The 17,999-nt window shown below is 29.7% G+C and overlaps 1 protein-coding gene across 1 annotated transcript in view; it reads left to right on the forward strand.

The window, feature by feature from the left end:
• The window catches only part of LOC108686463, a 21,348-nt gene extending 21,001 nt beyond the window's left edge, over positions 1 to 347 (forward strand). Inside the window, exon 4 of the mRNA XM_018191795.1 lies at positions 264 to 347. Within this exon, the coding sequence (XP_018047284.1) occupies positions 264 to 347 (84 nt within the window). The remainder of the gene's footprint in view (positions 1 to 263) is intronic.
• Positions 348 to 17,999: the final 17,652 nt, after the last annotated feature.

Here is a 17,999-nt window from a genome sequence, read left to right on the forward strand (position 1 = left end):
ATATTAATATATTTTATACGAAAAATAATAAAAAATATATAAATAATTCTGCGGTGACCAAATCCTTGACATAAAAAATGCTATATATGTTCTCACTATAGAATATCAATTAATATATCAATACATTTTATACATAGTAAATATGATCGCAATTTACAAGCAACGGAAGATGCTCGTTAAATAGTTTTAGCATATTTAAATAATTGTGATTTTGCACATACATACACACAAAAAGTTTTTTTTAAATAAATATTCTATTTCAGAAAGTCAATTTGACTTTGAAATATGACCTCAAGATCATGATCCTGAGTGATCTTCAAAAGGATTTAGCCGGCATTGTTTATTAAAAAATTATAATCATGAAATGTAAAAAATTATCTCTATAAATCAAATGATATGGAAGATTATAATACGTACAACTTTTTGTGCGAAATGAAGGCTAGTCTATCCCATCCCTTTTCTATCCCCCATCTCAGACTTTCTATGCAAAACAAGATCTATGCATCACCCCTCTATCTAGAAAGTTGGATGACCCTAGATGGAGGGGATTTGGGGTGAATTTCGCTTTACGTGAAAAATCGTATGTCTCTAAGCAGAAAGGGAGATGAAGTGAACTTCGTTTCGCGTGGAAAATCTGTCGTCCCTTGGCAGGTGTGAGGTAGGATGAAACTTCCTTCGCAAATGAAATCACAAATGAAAAGTCATTTCACAGATCGGGGGAGGAGGGGGAGGGAGAGATGGGATAAACCTAGCTTCACGTAAATAGTTGGGCGCCTCTAGATAGAGGGATATAAGGTGGATCTCATTTTTTCGCATGGAAAGTTATATTGAGTTATTTGTAATAATTACAATTTAAATTATATTACAATTAAATACACATTTATAATGTCAATTTCATTTGTAAATAACTTTTAACGAATAATGAGCACAGTTATTAACTTGTATTAATAATCAAAATTTAAATTTAAAACTTAATGATTACATACTTCAAAGTGTTGTTCAATCGATTCTAAATTCAAAGTTACCAAACATTTATTATATAAAACATTATTTATAAAAATGCGGCGACATTGCATTAATGAAAAAAAATAGTGTTTGATTACAAAATTAACAATTTAAAACATTTTAGAATGTATACAAATAAATGTATATATGTATACATAACTTCTGCATAGTTGCTCACTAAAAATCTCAGTATTAAAAACAGTATACGTAATATAAACTATAAATTAATAAATAGTAAAGTTGCAATTAATTATCAAATAATTATGATATGAAAATCTTAAAAAAGAGGTCGCGGATAATCAATAAGCATAGAGGGCTACTATTAGCAAAATGCCATGCTATTGTTTGCATAATTCAAAATATATACTCGTACAGTCAAATAAAATGTTGAATAGCAAACAACACACTCAAAACTACATATATTCGTGTGATAATATGTTCAAGTTTAAGAAAAATGAGGAAGTAGGTGTAATTAAATGCTAAAGTGTATCTTAGAAACGTTTCGAAATACTTGAAAGTAAAAATGCGTTATAAGTGCTAGCTATTGAGTATTGGCATAGTAGCGTCATGGTGTAACGGCGAGCTACTGAACAATAATTCCTTAAGTAATTATTATAATTTGTTATATAATAGCGTTATATAACATAAAAAGAGGTCACAATATCTACACTTGCCATAATATCACCTTTTTCTCTAATAAATAGAGTAATATATTGCTACTTAATAATATACAATATTTGTGAACTATTGTACTTAATTGATATTGATGATTTAAAATCATCACTTTGTGAGTATATGCTAAAATGTAAAACAAATTAACGAATTTTTTTCTAAAAATATATTTTTATTCATATATATATTCACCAGTTAAAAGCAACACTTTATTTTGAGTTTCGGAATGCAACTCGTTCGTCGAGTAATTGATTCTTATGGATCTAATCATTTAGATGCCGCTTTACAAGCAAAACTGACAAGGGGAATCCCAAAAATGGTACCCTTAGATTTAAATGTCACAATTTTTGGTAACTCTACGAGTCATAAACAAAATTCTGTGTTCAGCGATTTTTTCACATAATTCTTAATTTTCGAGTTTTTAAATTTTGAAAATCGGCCGCGCTGTGGGTGGCATAGATAAGCCGTTTCATTAACATACTTCGCGAGCAATACAATATTGGCTCAGATGATTAGATTATACGCGTTGGTATTCGCGTTGAAAATCGAAGGATGCAAGTTCAAAACTCATCATAAGTAATTTCTTTTTATCTCTTTATTTATTTATTTATTTTATTTATTTTTTGTTCATAAATTTTAATGTATAATATTATTTAATGTTATTGAAATTTTAATACATCCATATGTGTAATTAAATGTAAATTTACGTTTTTACGCTGCTAATTATTATATCCATATGACCGAAAGAAGAGTGAATATATATTGACATAATTGGATAATAGAAATTAGAATAGAGGAGTAAAAGACAATTAATAGCTAGTTAATAGTTAGGGTAACGTATTGTTACGAGTTTGCTTTGACTTAAAGTTCGCGCATGGGCGCGAGCTCGCGCACACGCGTGTACGTATGATTGGCAGTGGCGCTTAGCGCTTTGATGGCGCTATCTGTACAGCATTTTCCGTTGCAGTTGCCTCCATTTTCGTCATTGTCGTCGTGGTGTTCTGTCGACCATATTGTTCTTAGTTTTCGACTATATTCTTATCAATTATCACTAATTATAATAATATTCTTTTTTTATGTAATACAAATGGCCAAGCGCGCTTTCTTATTGATTAATTCACTACTACTACGAAGATATGAAGAAGAAGTGATGAAAAAAACTAAGGATAAAATAATTTTAGAAGAAAAGAATATATATTTTAACATATATTTATTTATCATGTAACAGTATGTACAATATAATCTAAATCATAAATTATTGTATTAGTTCACATTCTATAATAAAATTTTTATCATAAATTTTGTACAAAGTTTGTTGCAGCATTGTTTTTATTAATAATATAATTTTATGTATAATACAACTTAAAAATGACATAAAATATTCGAATTTCTTACTAACACGTGTGTATATTGACTCAGTTCATAGAAAACATTGCTTAACACATTGCTCAAGCTCAAATAAGAAAAGCATAGTTATTGGTTTCATGTACAAACCATTTATATTATGCCATTTAATGTTAATTTCATGTTATTCGTGTCATATATTTTAACAAGTTCCACATTTAGATCTTGAATCGATGATGATGATGATGATGGGATTGTTGACCGCTCGATATCTGCTCGCCTCTCCATGAACGTCTTCCATCAGGCAGTGCAATTGATCTTAAGTTGTAGTAAGGGTTGTAGTTACGTTTTGCACTAACTCTACTGGAGAAAAAGGGCTTCGGGAATCTGAGGAAACCTTTTTCAAAAGCTTCCGACAACTATAGCTTCCCAAAACTCAGAGAAAAATCACCCTGAGATTCGCGGTTTTTAATTTATTAATCGCTCCCGTTTACTCTGATTTGGATTGGTGGAATAGATTTCGTTAATTAGTAGTAGGATTTTTCTTTGCTCTCGGATTGATCAAGATATTGAAGGAGGAAAGGATGTTGACCGGAGTAGTATGGAAAAGTGCGTTCTCCTAAATTTAATGACCTTGAACTTTATAGGAAAACGCATGTGCAGTGTAGTGCACGTGCAGCGTCGGCACGAGACCACCCAGAATCTATCCCTGAACGTCGTCTATTGCTTCTTAAATTTTGTGATCACGTGAGAACGTCTGCGATTTCACCGTTAAAAAGTATCTTGGCGCCAGTCTTACGCTTCCAATGATATATTTATTATTATTTTAATCGCAGTGTCCAAGGAGCATAAATTTGGTGTTCTTTTGATTCTTGTCGCTCGTACACGTGCACTGACTTTTAGTTTATCATGGAGCGTTTAGGAAATACTGAATTCTTCGTTTTTAAAATGGGAAAAGAAAATTTTTAATTTTCTCTAGGCTATAACGCTCAACTTACATTATTCGCAGCTATCTTTTTATTTCAACGAATTCTAGATCTTCACGAAAGAAAACAGCCGTGGGAATCCGCTGGACATAACAATACATATAAACAAAATATTTTATAAAATTAAATGAACTTACTGTCTCTTGCACGCTTCATCCTGTTGAATTGAAACGTAATAGTTAAAGGCTTGAGATATTTTATTTTTTCGGAGAACTTATAATGAGCAATAGTTGTCTGAACTCTGTTGAAGACAACTCTCTGAACTGATGCGGTAACGTTGCCCAGAGCTCTTCTTTTAAACAATGTTCTCTTCTGCATTCTTTTTACACACCCTAAATGGAGGGGATTTCTTTTTTATATACATTATACTTTGAAGAACAATTGCGACGTTGAAGGATAAAAAACTTGACACATAAGAATGCACTTTAACGATATCGAATTTCTTTTATCTAAGGGATCGGCGTCAACGAATAAAATCTATCTGTTCCGATTCTCTTTTCAAAAAGAATTTCGGGAAAAGAAATTAAAACATATTTAAAAAGAAATCTTATATTTTATTTTTTAAATTTAATATATTTCTTTCAGACATTGCGCACACGAGTATAGTTTAAACACATTTTGTAACAATTCTTAACATGTTTTCCACATCATACAGTATTAATAATATCTAGATTACATAAAGACATCTACATCTTCATAATCAGCATCCAGTCTCAAGTTTGGTCATATCGAGTCGTCGTTAACATTAAATTTATATGAATTCTTCAAAATAACTTAGATTTCGGTAGCGAACGGAAACATTGAAACATATTATTCGTTTTAACATTTTATACTTATTCATACATTTAGAATTACATTTTTTTTATTACGATTTGAAGATGCATCATATCTGTAATATATTTAATGTGAAATTTATTTATTAATGTTACAATATAGATATAACAAATTCTTAAGTGAAAGAAATTCAGATCGCATTGAGAGATGTCATGATATAATCGTTTTTGCATTCTATAATAAAAAAATTATATCATAGCTTACATATTTATAAAGCATTATTATAATTTAAAGAATCTTTAATGTAATAATATTGTAAGTAAGTCTTCATTTTTTTGTCTACTTACATATTTCAATAAGCGTGACAATAGTCAATAACAAAGGGATATATGTCATCTTTGGAAACGATTTAAAATCTCTTTGAAATATTATTAAACACAATGACATAAGGAAAACGCGCTTTTTTAAATACATGCCTAATTTGATTGTTTGTACAAAGATTTATCGTTGGAAGAAAATTTCCTTCGTGAAGGAAATGACGATATTGAGAAAGGGAGCTATTCTCTCATAATATTTTTTCATGAAATTTATTGACAAAATCCGAAAAGGACTGCGCTTCCTGGCTGAGTGTTTGTTATCATAGATTGCAATGGGACAGGATGATTCCGTACAGCATGATGAAACGCCTGATTAATGTAATTGGTGTGGAAGAGAATAATAACAATAAAGCTTTTATATATATTAAAGGATTTAAAAAACGCAAAGTTGGCTGATATATTCGATAGCGACGACTCAACATGACCAGACTCTAGAGGCTGATTACGAAGATATAGATTCTTTTGTAATCTAGATGTTACTAATACTGTACTAATACTGTACTGTAATGTAGAAAACTTGTTAAGAATTGTGCGTTAAAATGTGTTTAAACTATACTGGTGATCGCAATGTCTGAAAGAAATGTATTAAGTTTAAAAAATAAAATATAAGATTTCTTTTTAAATATGTTTTGATTTCTTTTCCCGAAATTTTTTGAAAAGAGAATTGAAGCAGACAGACTTTATTGTCGTTGGCACTGATCTCTTAGATAAAAGAGATTCGATATTATTAAAGTGCATTCTTATGATGTGTGTCAATTTGATATCTTTCGACACGTCGCAATTCTTCAAAGTATAATGTAAATAAAAAAGAAATTCCCTCCATTTTACGGTGTGTAAAAAAAAATGCGGAAGGGAACATTGTTTAAAAGAAGAGCTTCGGTGGGCAACATTACATTATCAGTCGTTCAGAGAGCTTCAACAGAGTTCAGACAGCTATTGCTCATTATAAGTTCTCCGAGAAAATAAAATATCTCAAGCATTAGCTATTACGTTCCAATTCAATTCAAAAGATTCAAAAGATGAGACGTGCAAGAGACAATAAGTTCATTTAATTTTATAAAATATATTAATAATTAATATTTTACTTATACGTATTATGTATTTTTGTAAGATCTATTTACATGTTCTTTTTTTTCCAAGTGCATTTTCTCAAACATCTAATTCATCTTCGAAACTTCGCTATATGCCACGTATCTTGATGAGGAAATATGTATTGATACCGACAGCGTACAAATTTCTGGACATTGGAATCATTGTAGGATCTATATCTCATGTGCAAATTGCGATTGGTAATCGAGGCAACCGCATGTTCATATTTCATGCTATGTGAAAGACGTTCATGAAAAGGCGAGCAGATATCGAGCGGTCAACAATCCCATCATCATCATCATCATCGATTCAAGATGATCTAAATGTGGAACTTGTTAAAATATATGATACGAATAACATGAAATTAACATTAAATGGCACATGTTTGTACATGAAACTAACAACTGTGCTTTTTTTATTTGAGCTTGAGCAATGTGTTAAGCAATGTTTTCTATGAACTGAGTCAATATACACACGTGTTAGTAAGAAATTCGAATATTTTGTGTCATTTTTAAAGCAAAATTGTATTATTAATAAAAACAATGCTGCAAACACTTTGTACAAAATTTATGATAAAAATTCTATTATAGAATGTGAACTAATAATTTATGTTATTTAGATTATATTGTACATACTGTATTACATGATAAATAAATGTATGTTAAAATATATATTCTTTTCTTCTAAAATTATTTTATCCTTAGTATCTTCGCCACTTCTTCTTCATAGTAGTAGTGAATTAATCAATAAGAAAGCGCGCTTGGCCATTTGTATTACATAAAAAAAGAATATTATTATAATTAGTGTTACTAGGTTATATTATTAAAAATTCATGAAAATATTATCATAATTAGTTTCTAAGTCGTATCATTAAAAATTGTAAATACCATATCTATTTAATAAAATCGTGTGCGAAAGAAGAAAAGAAAAGAGAACGCAATGGAGGAAGAGAGAGCATATAAATAATAAGACTGCTACGGGTGGAAGAGAGAGAACTGCATCCTACAATGGATAGAAGAGAGAACAATAGTTTAAAGAGAGAACGTAACGAGTGAAAGAGAGAAGGAACAAACTCCCTCTTCCCCTCTAACATGGACCCCGATGACGCGCTTCCTTCTCTCTCAAACCCCAGAATCTGTGACTTCGCCCTTCCACTCGCGCGACACTAGAGCTATCTGCTGGTTGCTGTATCCGTGAGTTAGGATCCCCCTAGCTATTCTACTGATATATGTTAATTTGCTTCAATAATTGCTTGAGTTGATATCATTAATAATTGTATTTATTTATAACGAGAAATACATTGATCTTCTGTCATTCGTGTGCGTTACATTTTGTTTCTTCTTTGCCAACGTAATTTCTAAACATACGTTATCGAGCACGCATCATAAAAACATACGAAACGAAATATACGAAACATACGAAATTGTACAAAAAATATGCTTTCTAATGTAAACCAGATATGTTTTCCATCAGATATATGGAAAAAGAATTGTGCGTGCAGCATGATGTTATTCAATATGCAAATTGCAGAAAATTCTTATGTTTCATATGTTTTTATGATATGTATCACCCTAACTATTGTGCGACAAAACAAAATAATGAATAAACTCATTATTCTATACAAATATTGCAATCGGATTTCAATTTATTGTATGTTACTCCTTAATTGCTTTTCATTATCCAATTATGTCAATATATATTAACTCTTTGTTCCGTTATGTGAATGTGACAGTTAACAGCGCAAAAAACATAAATTTACATTTAATTACATATAATATGAATGCATTAAATTTTCAGTAACATATTAAATAATATTGTACAATATTGTACAATATATTAAAATTCACAAATAAACAATAAATAAGATAAATAAAAAAATAAAATAAAATTATGTACGATGGGTTTCGAACTCGCATCTTTTGGTTTCTAATGCAAGAATCATTTGAGATAATCGTATTGCTCGTAAAGCATGTTAATGGTTCATCTATGCCCAAAGTGCGGCCGATTTAAAAAATTTAAAAACTCGAAAACTAAAGGCCTATGTGGAAAAATCGCCGAACACGAAATTTCTTTTCTGACCTGTAGTTACCAAAAAGATTGAATTTAAATCCAAAGGTATTATCTTTAGAGTTCCTCTTGTGAGATCCTAAATCCTCTATCGAAAAAATGTATTAGAACCTTTTAGTTGATGAGTATACGCAGAAATATAAATTACATTAAAATTAATAGTATGATATTATACATTATGCTTATGTAACTTTATTCAATAATGATGCATTTTTAAAGTTAAACACGGGATAGATTTAGACGGTTCCTTTAAATAAGTCTTAAATCTTCATTTAATTCATATTATTTTTTATATAATTGTTCTAAATTAATTGAAAACTGAAAATAAATTTTTATGTTCTTATAAAATTGTTTGATTTGTTCCCAAATAGTACAATAATGTACTGTTGCAACAGTACAAAAAAAATTTTTTAAATGTATTAAAAATGTACATATTGTACATATTTTAAGCATCCGAATTACGAAGGTGAACCAAATATTATATAAACCGGAATTATTTTTGTTTACCTCGTGAGGTAAGCGGAGAGTGATGCGGTTTCTAAGTGTTACAAGTAGGGATGCCTGAAGGAGATTCTGAAGGAGATTGTAGAAAACTCTACACTACCACTCTACACTCCTTTGGTGAGAGTATCATGATGTTATAGCAAGAGGTTGTGGGGGTTGTGTTTTCGATAAATTAAGATGTAATATGTACTTATAATAAACAAAATAATACTTTTATTCTGCGTATATAATTACAAACAGGCTCGGCTTAATAATCCTTAATTTTAACCAAAAATATCTACCAATCTTTTTTAACAGAACAACGGTCTATATCTTAAAATATACAGACAGGACTATTTCAAATTTTTAACGCAGGATTATCAACTTAAACTTCTAATGAAATTAAGGACGCCACAGGATATTTCGTTGTACAACGGGTTATTATCAAGTTTCTTACGAGAGAGGGCGTAAATCTATCCAAAATTTTGAGAAGGCTTAAGATACAGTTCAGGGGACAACACCCTTAAGAAGATTCAAGTATACGCGTGGCACAAACAATTATTAGAAGGACGAGAAGCAATTGAAAATAAAGGTCACCGACGTCGGTTCTTAGCTGGAAAGGTTCTTACAACTGTTTTTTTATTTCAAAAGAATTTTGTACATTGATTTTTTCCATGAATGTCGTTTTGTGAATGCCGCAAACTACTGTCTTTTAGACGAAACGAAACTCACATATCGTCGAAAAAGACACGGATTTCCAATATGAAACGTAATCCTGTTGCATGACACTGCCCAGCCTTATGTACAGCTGCCCAAACTCGACAAAAAATTGAGAATTTTTTCTGGACTACTACTGGAACACCCTCCTTACAGTCCGGATCCTTATCGCTGCAATTATTATTTGTATGGATACTAAAAGAAGCACTTGGAGGACAGAGATTTGATGACAATGTTACTGTCAAAATATTTGTGCGTGATTGACTGTCACAATTTTTATTATCATTAATTTTCACATATATTTTACGATAACGAGATAAAAAACTACTTATCCGTTGAGAAAAATGTGTTTCTAAGTCCAGAGATTATATAGGGAAATAACTTCGTACGTTTGTATTTTTATAGTCAACTTCAATAAATTAAAAAAAAATTCCAGTTTATATTTGATTCACTCTCGTAGATTCTCGAACATCTTTAGGATGTTTTAAAGACGCACACAGTGTTATTCATTTGGATAATCTTTGAATATCCTTTTTAGGGATATTGGATTATTTAAAACATTCAGCGAATTCTATCGATAAAAATAATCCATAATCTCCTCACCAAGCAATTGAATAAGATTAGGATTCTGGATTCAGTAAATTACATTCAATTGATTGAGGATAGTGTTTCATCTGTTTAAATTTACTTATATACTACTGTTTCATCTGTTTAAATTTATATATTATAAGTAGGAAGGTATATCTTTATTCAGTATATGATGCGGTATATGATGCGATCGCACTCACGAGTGATGCAACTTCATCGGATCGTTCGCGAATGTTATTCTTTATAGTTTTCGCCAATAATCACAATTTTAGACTTATAATTAGAGTCAATAATATAGATTGATAAATTACATAGATTCTTAACTCTTAATACCAATAATTGAGCACCAGGCATAAGAGAACTCTTTCACGGAATTAACAAAAGATTCTACTCAAAATAGTAATAATGTAATTTTCTTACGGATCCTTCAAATTCAAAACCAAAAAGAATCCAAAATCCAGGTAAGTAAAAATCAGCATAATTAGTTAGCAAAATGTAATTTTAAGTCTTTATTTCAAAATTTAGTACGTTTCAGCACACTTTGGTGCCATCCTCAGTAATTACAAAAATCAAAATTTAATTTCTTGCATGTCTAAGGAAAATCAACCATCAGATTTACAGATTTGTTGTATCTATCAAAATCTATATCTATATCAATAATCTATCAAAAAATTAATGTATTTCATAATCAAGTCAAATCAATTAAAAAGTTTTATTATAAAAAAAACAGTGATTTATCCAGAACAAGAAAGAAATTCGTCTAAATATTGGATAAAAAAAATAGTTTAACAATTTAAATTTCTTAACACTAATGAAAATTTTGTTAAAAGGATGTTAATCATAACTCTAGAAAAAAACAAACAACATTATATGTTACATTATATGTAATAAATAACGTGTCAACATAAAAAACGTGTCAACAAAGAAAATATAAAAGGAAGAAAAGACAACAATACATAAACAAAAGATTAAATAAGTCAAAAAGATAAAACTATTTGTTGATCTTTTAATAATTGAATATAAGTGTGATATAAACTCTTCGTATCTGAGCATAAATTGAGACTATTTTGTTGCATGAGAATATGGAGGCACTCGATATTAATCGTTTATTAAGATACTTCTTCATCCAATATTGACATTTTCCTAATCGAAGTGTTGATATTCATATGGTGTTTTGTGATCACTGATTGGACACTATTAATATTACAATTAATATGATTTCGATGTTCAGACAATCTAATTTTAAGTTTTCTTCCTGTCTGTCCAACATATGAAGCGTCACAGGATTTACAAGCAATTTTGTATACATTTTTTCTCTTTTCAATTGGGACGATGTCTTTTTGTACTTTAATTAAACTCGTTAATTTATTTAGACTAGTAGAAGCTAATTTAGTGTTAAAAATGTTGTTAATTCTTTTAAATTCCTCCGAAATTTAGAAATATAAAAAAGCATAAATCAAGAGACAAATTCATTTTTATTTTCCACTTTTGATTCAATCTGTTGTATCCTACTCTTATGAAGAAATTTTAAACGTGCGTTAATAGTATTAAAAATTAAATCAACTGGATAATCATTTTTTAATAATGTACTAATAATGTGCTAAAAATTTTTTTGTTTGTTGATATTTAGGTTTCGATAATAAAAACGCTCTATCTGTCATGCCTATTATTATATTTCTTTTTTGTGAAAGTGAATGCGACGATAAAAAATTAAGATATCTTCTCGAATGCGTATGCTTATGATACCAGTCAAATTCAATTAAATTGTTATTATTTATAATAATATTTAGTAATATCCAAAAAATTTATTTTATTGTTACCAAATTTTAGAATAAATTTCAATCTATCATGTAAAGAATTAAAGGTCTCAAGCGTAAAATCAAAGAGGCTTTTTGGAACTACCATAACGATATCGTCCATATAACGAAAATAAAATAAGGATTGAAAACTCAACATCTCCTTATGCCCTAATTTCCAACTTTCTCAGCAACTATTGGAGAGAGAGGTAAACCATAGGGGTATCAAAATTTTATTTATAAAATTCAAAGAAAAAATATGTTGAATTAAGTACCAACCAAACTGCCAAAATTAATTCTTTTTTAAGAAGAATTAATTTTGGTTTGACTGTTCCTTTAATGGTTCAGTTTTATAAACAAAATTTTAGAGATTTTATGATTAGGACATGAACGTGTTGCATTAATTTAGTTATAAAACATTAATTCAGAAGATTATTTTGTTGTTTTTATAAACCACATTATTAAACAACATTATATGCTAAGAATTTGCAACAGTTCTGTGATATATAATCGTGTTTGTAAATATATAATTATAAAGAAAGCATCTCAAAATAACTAGTAGAATGCAACTATGTACAAATAGATATAATTACAAAGAAAGCTTCTGACCATACTTCTATAATAGATATAGTAAAGATTACAGTCCTGTACATCGAATATCTTAATTTCTTAACATTGACGTTTATTCAATTTCTACATGTCGTGATAATAAAAAATGAAAGAGGACTTTCTCAGATCTATAAAGTACGTGTTAAACATTATATACTGTGAATTCTTTGCACTCACATCTGCGATGTGTTTGTAATTAAGAAGCTATAAGATAATCATCGTTGTATATAATACAACAGTGTGGAACATAGATATATTAAGAGGAAGGCTTTTGATCATACTTCTCCTTATAACAGACATTTATATTAAAGATTATAGTCCTGCCTCGAATATCTTTATTTCTTGACATCATGACATTTATTTATCAACTTCTACAATTGAAAATGACAGAGGACTACTTCATATTGTTATTTATTCAGAAATACGCTATGTTATTAATGATATTGAAGTCTGATGTACACTAATAACAAGATAAAACATTATAAATTATAATGAAAAGTACAGAATACTATTGCATGTCATGTGTATATACAAATCCAGTTATCAAGTAAAAATTCAAAGGAATAATGGAACGTTGCGGAGATCAACAATGCCATTATTTCCGAATAATGGCATTGTTAATCCCCGCAAATGACAAAAAAATATACACGTTTTCTTGAAAAGAAGAAAAGATATATAATATAACATTACGAGAAAGACATGAAGCGAAGTGAATATAAAGTACGGAAAGTCACACAATTCCGATTGACGACATTAGGATGAACTTTCAAAATGTGAATTCCTTAAATGTTCGGTTGAATTTGCTCTCGGGCAATCTTCTACCGATGATCAACCGCGATTCATCCTTTTCATCTTTTTGGAAAATATATAGTGTTTTTGTGTGGATATTACAGTTCATTTTAATAATCGCGATGATACCTGGATGCATCTATGTGCCAATGGAGAAAGCTCTTAAGGATGGCCTTCTCACCATTGTAATCTTCATAGAAATATTCTTTGTGGTTTTACGAATTTGCATTCGTAAAAATTTGGCATACAAATTAATCCAAAAGTTGAATGAAATACTATATATTGCTGATGAAACTATGAAGAATGTTATAATAACGACTTTAAAACCAGTAAAGATTCCAGTCAATTTTTATTTGTCCTCTGGCATGATAGCGATAATAGGATGGAGCTGTATGCATTTCGTATTGATATTCGAGAAGAACCTGTTTTATTATGAGGATTACAGAATGCCTGCTGCTTTCTCTGAACAGCCATTCTCGTTCAAAGTCTTTTTACTAGGAGATCTATTTATACTGATTTGCATGATATATATGTTCGTTAAAAAAGTCAGTGTGGAGATATACATGATGCATTTAGTCTTGATGGTAACAGCGCAGTATCGATATATAGCGATGAAAATCGCGATGGTACTTCAGGAAAAAAATGAAGAAGATAAATCTCGAACAGGACATTCTCCTAAGCATTATTGGAAAAAAGAAAAAGAAATAAAAGCATTGTGTCGACATCACAATGATGTGATATAGTGAGTATTTCAGAATTTATTAAAATAGATAATACCTTTTATCAATTTTTATGACAAGAAAAAAGTATGAAAAAATATAATATATTTGATTATATGTATGCAAGGTGTATGCAAGGACATTTTAATAGCTTCAGATAGATATTTTAGAAACTAAGAGAAATAGAGGAAAAAATTTTATATAAAAATGTAAGTTTTCTTGGAAAAGAAGATGGAAATTACACTTTTTGTGTAAGACATTACAAGACATACAAGATCAAGATTAACATGAATTTTTTAAATAGGAATTACTATTTTTTTGTATTCTTGTAGACGAGATGTTTTCAAATACTATAATAAAGTATTTCTTCCTTAAGCACTTTTCAAATTATAAAATTTGACAGTTACTGTACTGCTGACATTAGCATTAGAACCAAGGACCACGTGGAAGTTATTCAATCGGATTTGTGTTTTTGTTATTCAATTGGATTTGTGTTTTTGTGCATATGTGCATACGTGTATACTGCGTATGTGCATGTATGGAGGAAAGCAAGAGGGAGGGAGTCAAAGTTACCTGTTCTTATTTCAATTCATTACTTGGATTGATTATGTTTGGTGATCAACTAGCTCCACATCGACTGACATGCATTTTCCCTTGTTTAATATCCAGAATGAACGACAAGAATTTCAACCCTTTGGGATGATTAATGTGAATTCCTCTTGCTTCTTATGTTTGAGGTGTTTGATTTACGTAAGTTCCTTTGCTTCTCAATATAATATCCCAAACAATCGATCAAAAAGCGTAACTTTTCCTCTCTTCCACACATATCATACGAACGTATACAACAGAGCCTTCCTCGGGCACCGCGTGCCAAATCTCCTTATTTCTCACCCGCTTGTCCCCCACCTTGGGTTTAACACTTCTCCTCTATTTGTGACTGTGCACCGGCGCGATGATGCGGCGTATCATTTCGTATAGAGATCAAGCACAGTTTCATTAAAAGATAGATACGTATAAGAGAAAAAGAGACAAAAGCAAAAGAAGCCATATTTATGACGTATTTATTTTCGTTTAGAATCTCTATTAATCCTTAAGTACGTATTCATAGTCAAAACTCAAGATAGCGGTTAAGGTCGTCTTGGTCAAAACTGTCTTATTCAAGATCGTTTTGAGATCGTAACAATAATCACGAAATAAGACAATCTTCGAGAAGTTTTTCTTTAAGAAATCCTTTATTTAAGGTTGTCTTGACGAAGATGGTCTTAATGTTGAACTTACTTGATATTCGGCTGTTTCCGTAATATTTCGATTGGATTCTCTAATCGAAGAGACACTGCATTTGAGAAGTATAAATTTACAAAATGTGTTATTATATTATCTTTTGTATGATTAGACTAGTAATTATGGATTCCGACTTGAAGTGCGTTCCTTGGTGAAAAAAATTTCGCTGAAATTATAATATTTCATGTTTGGAACATTTTAGCAAAATTCAGTTGAAATTTAGCGAAATTGATTGAAAAATTATTGAAATTTCACTGAAAGTTAATTTTTCAGCTGACATACTGAAAAATCGCTGAAATTGAACTGAAATTTTTCTGAATTTCTGTAGAAACTTTTCGAAAACTTTTCTTAAAATTTCTTTACTAAAATTTCACTAAAAATAAATTTTTCAACAAAAAAATTTCGCTAAAATTAAAATAAATTTTTTTCGAAATGCTGTTCTAAAACGAGAATTAATTTTAATAAAATTTTTCATCAGAGTTGAAGAACGGATTTTACAGAATTGTCTTGTCCGTCTTGTCTGTATTTTTCCTAGAGTATTGCAGATGGTAATTAACATTAAGAAATTCGCGTTCACCTCAAATTTTGGTAAAAATACACTGAATCAATGTGTTTTCGCGTAAAAATAAATATTTGACAAGAAAAAGGTGCCGTGCTGCTTCGCAAATGGAAATATATCATTAAAGTTGACGACTATTTAGGTTAGGAAATCTGTCACAGCAGTGATTCATTGCTTTTAAAACACAAATTCACTGCTTTAAAAATAATATAAGAAAATAATTTGTATTTTTTAAAGCGATGAATTTATGTTTTTAAAGCAGATTTGTTTTAAAGCAGAGAAACTTAAGTTTAAAATTAACCTTTTTAATTTTTTTATATTAATTAAAGTTTAAATCCAGCATTTCTTTAAAATACATGCTGTAACTATAAACGCGACTTCGCCGTTGTCCAAATTCCTATAAATTTTGAAAAAAATTACAAATATTTTATAATGTATTATTAAATTTGTTAATTAAAATTAATAATATTACTTAACGATTTAAATATAAGTAAATCAATCGCGAATCTCTCGCGTTTCCGACTTTTTGTATATGCTTATTTTAATGAAACATAAAATGTCATATAAAAAATCTTCTGATGTTGCATTTATAAAATTTACAAAAATCATATTCGTTTATGATCGGTTAAATCTCGGTTAAAACATTCCTGTATGAATTTTGGCCATAAGTTTGTATTATCAACAAATTTTTGAACAGCAAGCCAAGAATCTTTATTTCATTGCTTTATTGAATATATCATTTTTCAATACAATCAAATAAAAGTCTGTAGTAAAGAAATATCTTGTCTGCTTACAAGAATTTGCACACGTGATCACAACGCATAATCATATATTGATATATTTAAATATGACAGATTTCCTAACCTTAATAGTCAACTTTGATATTTAATATCTTGGTTCGCAGGACAGAATGACATTTTTTTCAAATATTTATTTTTACGCGAAAACGCATCTATTCAATGTATCTTTATTAAAATTTTTTCTTTTTAACATTTCTAATTTTTGCTTAAATTCATCTCGAACAGGTCTTGGCAAAGATCGTCTTATTTATTATATATACATGTCAAATAAAACGTCTTATAATGACTATGAATTCGTAACTAGAAAGTAGTCTTAAGTCTATGCTTATTTTGAACAAGATATATTTATGAATCATGTCAAGTCTGTTCAAGACGTTTTGAAAAAGATTGTCTTCGATAAATTTTGATTTGAGATTTTACTCAAGTACCATCTTATTTTTTGACTATGAATCTAGAAAATATCTTAAGACTGTACTTAAGAGAGTCTTGAATATAAGAAGGGACTATGAATATCAGCCTAAGAGTTATATTTGCATATTTGCATACTTGTTTGTGACGACTTTGAACGTGTGTGGCGGGAAAACTGGAAGGTAACGTTGGAGAGGGTAAAATTGAAAGAGGCCTGCTTACCGTTGAAATCTTGATGGATACATGATCATGTAACTATTTGGAAGGCTCTGCAGTGATTGTATATCATACAATCACTCAATACATATACGCACGCACAACAGATTAAATCCGACTGAGTAACTTCGACGTATACCTTAGGTCAATCGTCAGCAGTACAGTATAACTGTCAAGTTTTATAATTCGAAAATTGTTTAATGAAAAAATACACTTTATTGTATATTCAAATACGTTTCGATTTCAAGTACAAGAATAAGCAATAAAAAGTAATAATAATTCTCCTATTTAAAAAGTTTATGTTGATCTTGTTGTCTCATATATTGTACAAAATCTATTCTTTCTTTAAAGAAAACCTACAACTTTTATATGAAACTTTTTCCTGTATCTCTTTTAGTTTCTGAGATATCCGCCTGGAGCGATTAAAATGCTCCATCCTGTAATATACATTGTATATATAGGATGCTCTATAATTAATGATAAAACTCTCATATAGGAGCAGAATAGATTAAATTGAGAAGAAAAGTTCATTTTGCATTTTTTGCATTAGTTAACGAGTTATTAATTTTTGACAGAGCTCGGCACAATTTGCATTTCTTGACCGTTTTTTTTAATTCCGTCTTACTTTCTCACCTCATTATCTCACGTACAATCCAAATGCTGCTCATTTAAGCCGACGCTTAGGAGCGTATAATGCTCGCAGACATGAGGTCCACCCGC

Source organism: Atta colombica, unplaced genomic scaffold, assembly GCF_001594045.1.
Source record: "Atta colombica isolate Treedump-2 unplaced genomic scaffold, Acol1.0 scaffold182, whole genome shotgun sequence".
Taxonomy (NCBI): Eukaryota; Metazoa; Arthropoda; class Insecta; order Hymenoptera; family Formicidae; genus Atta; species Atta colombica.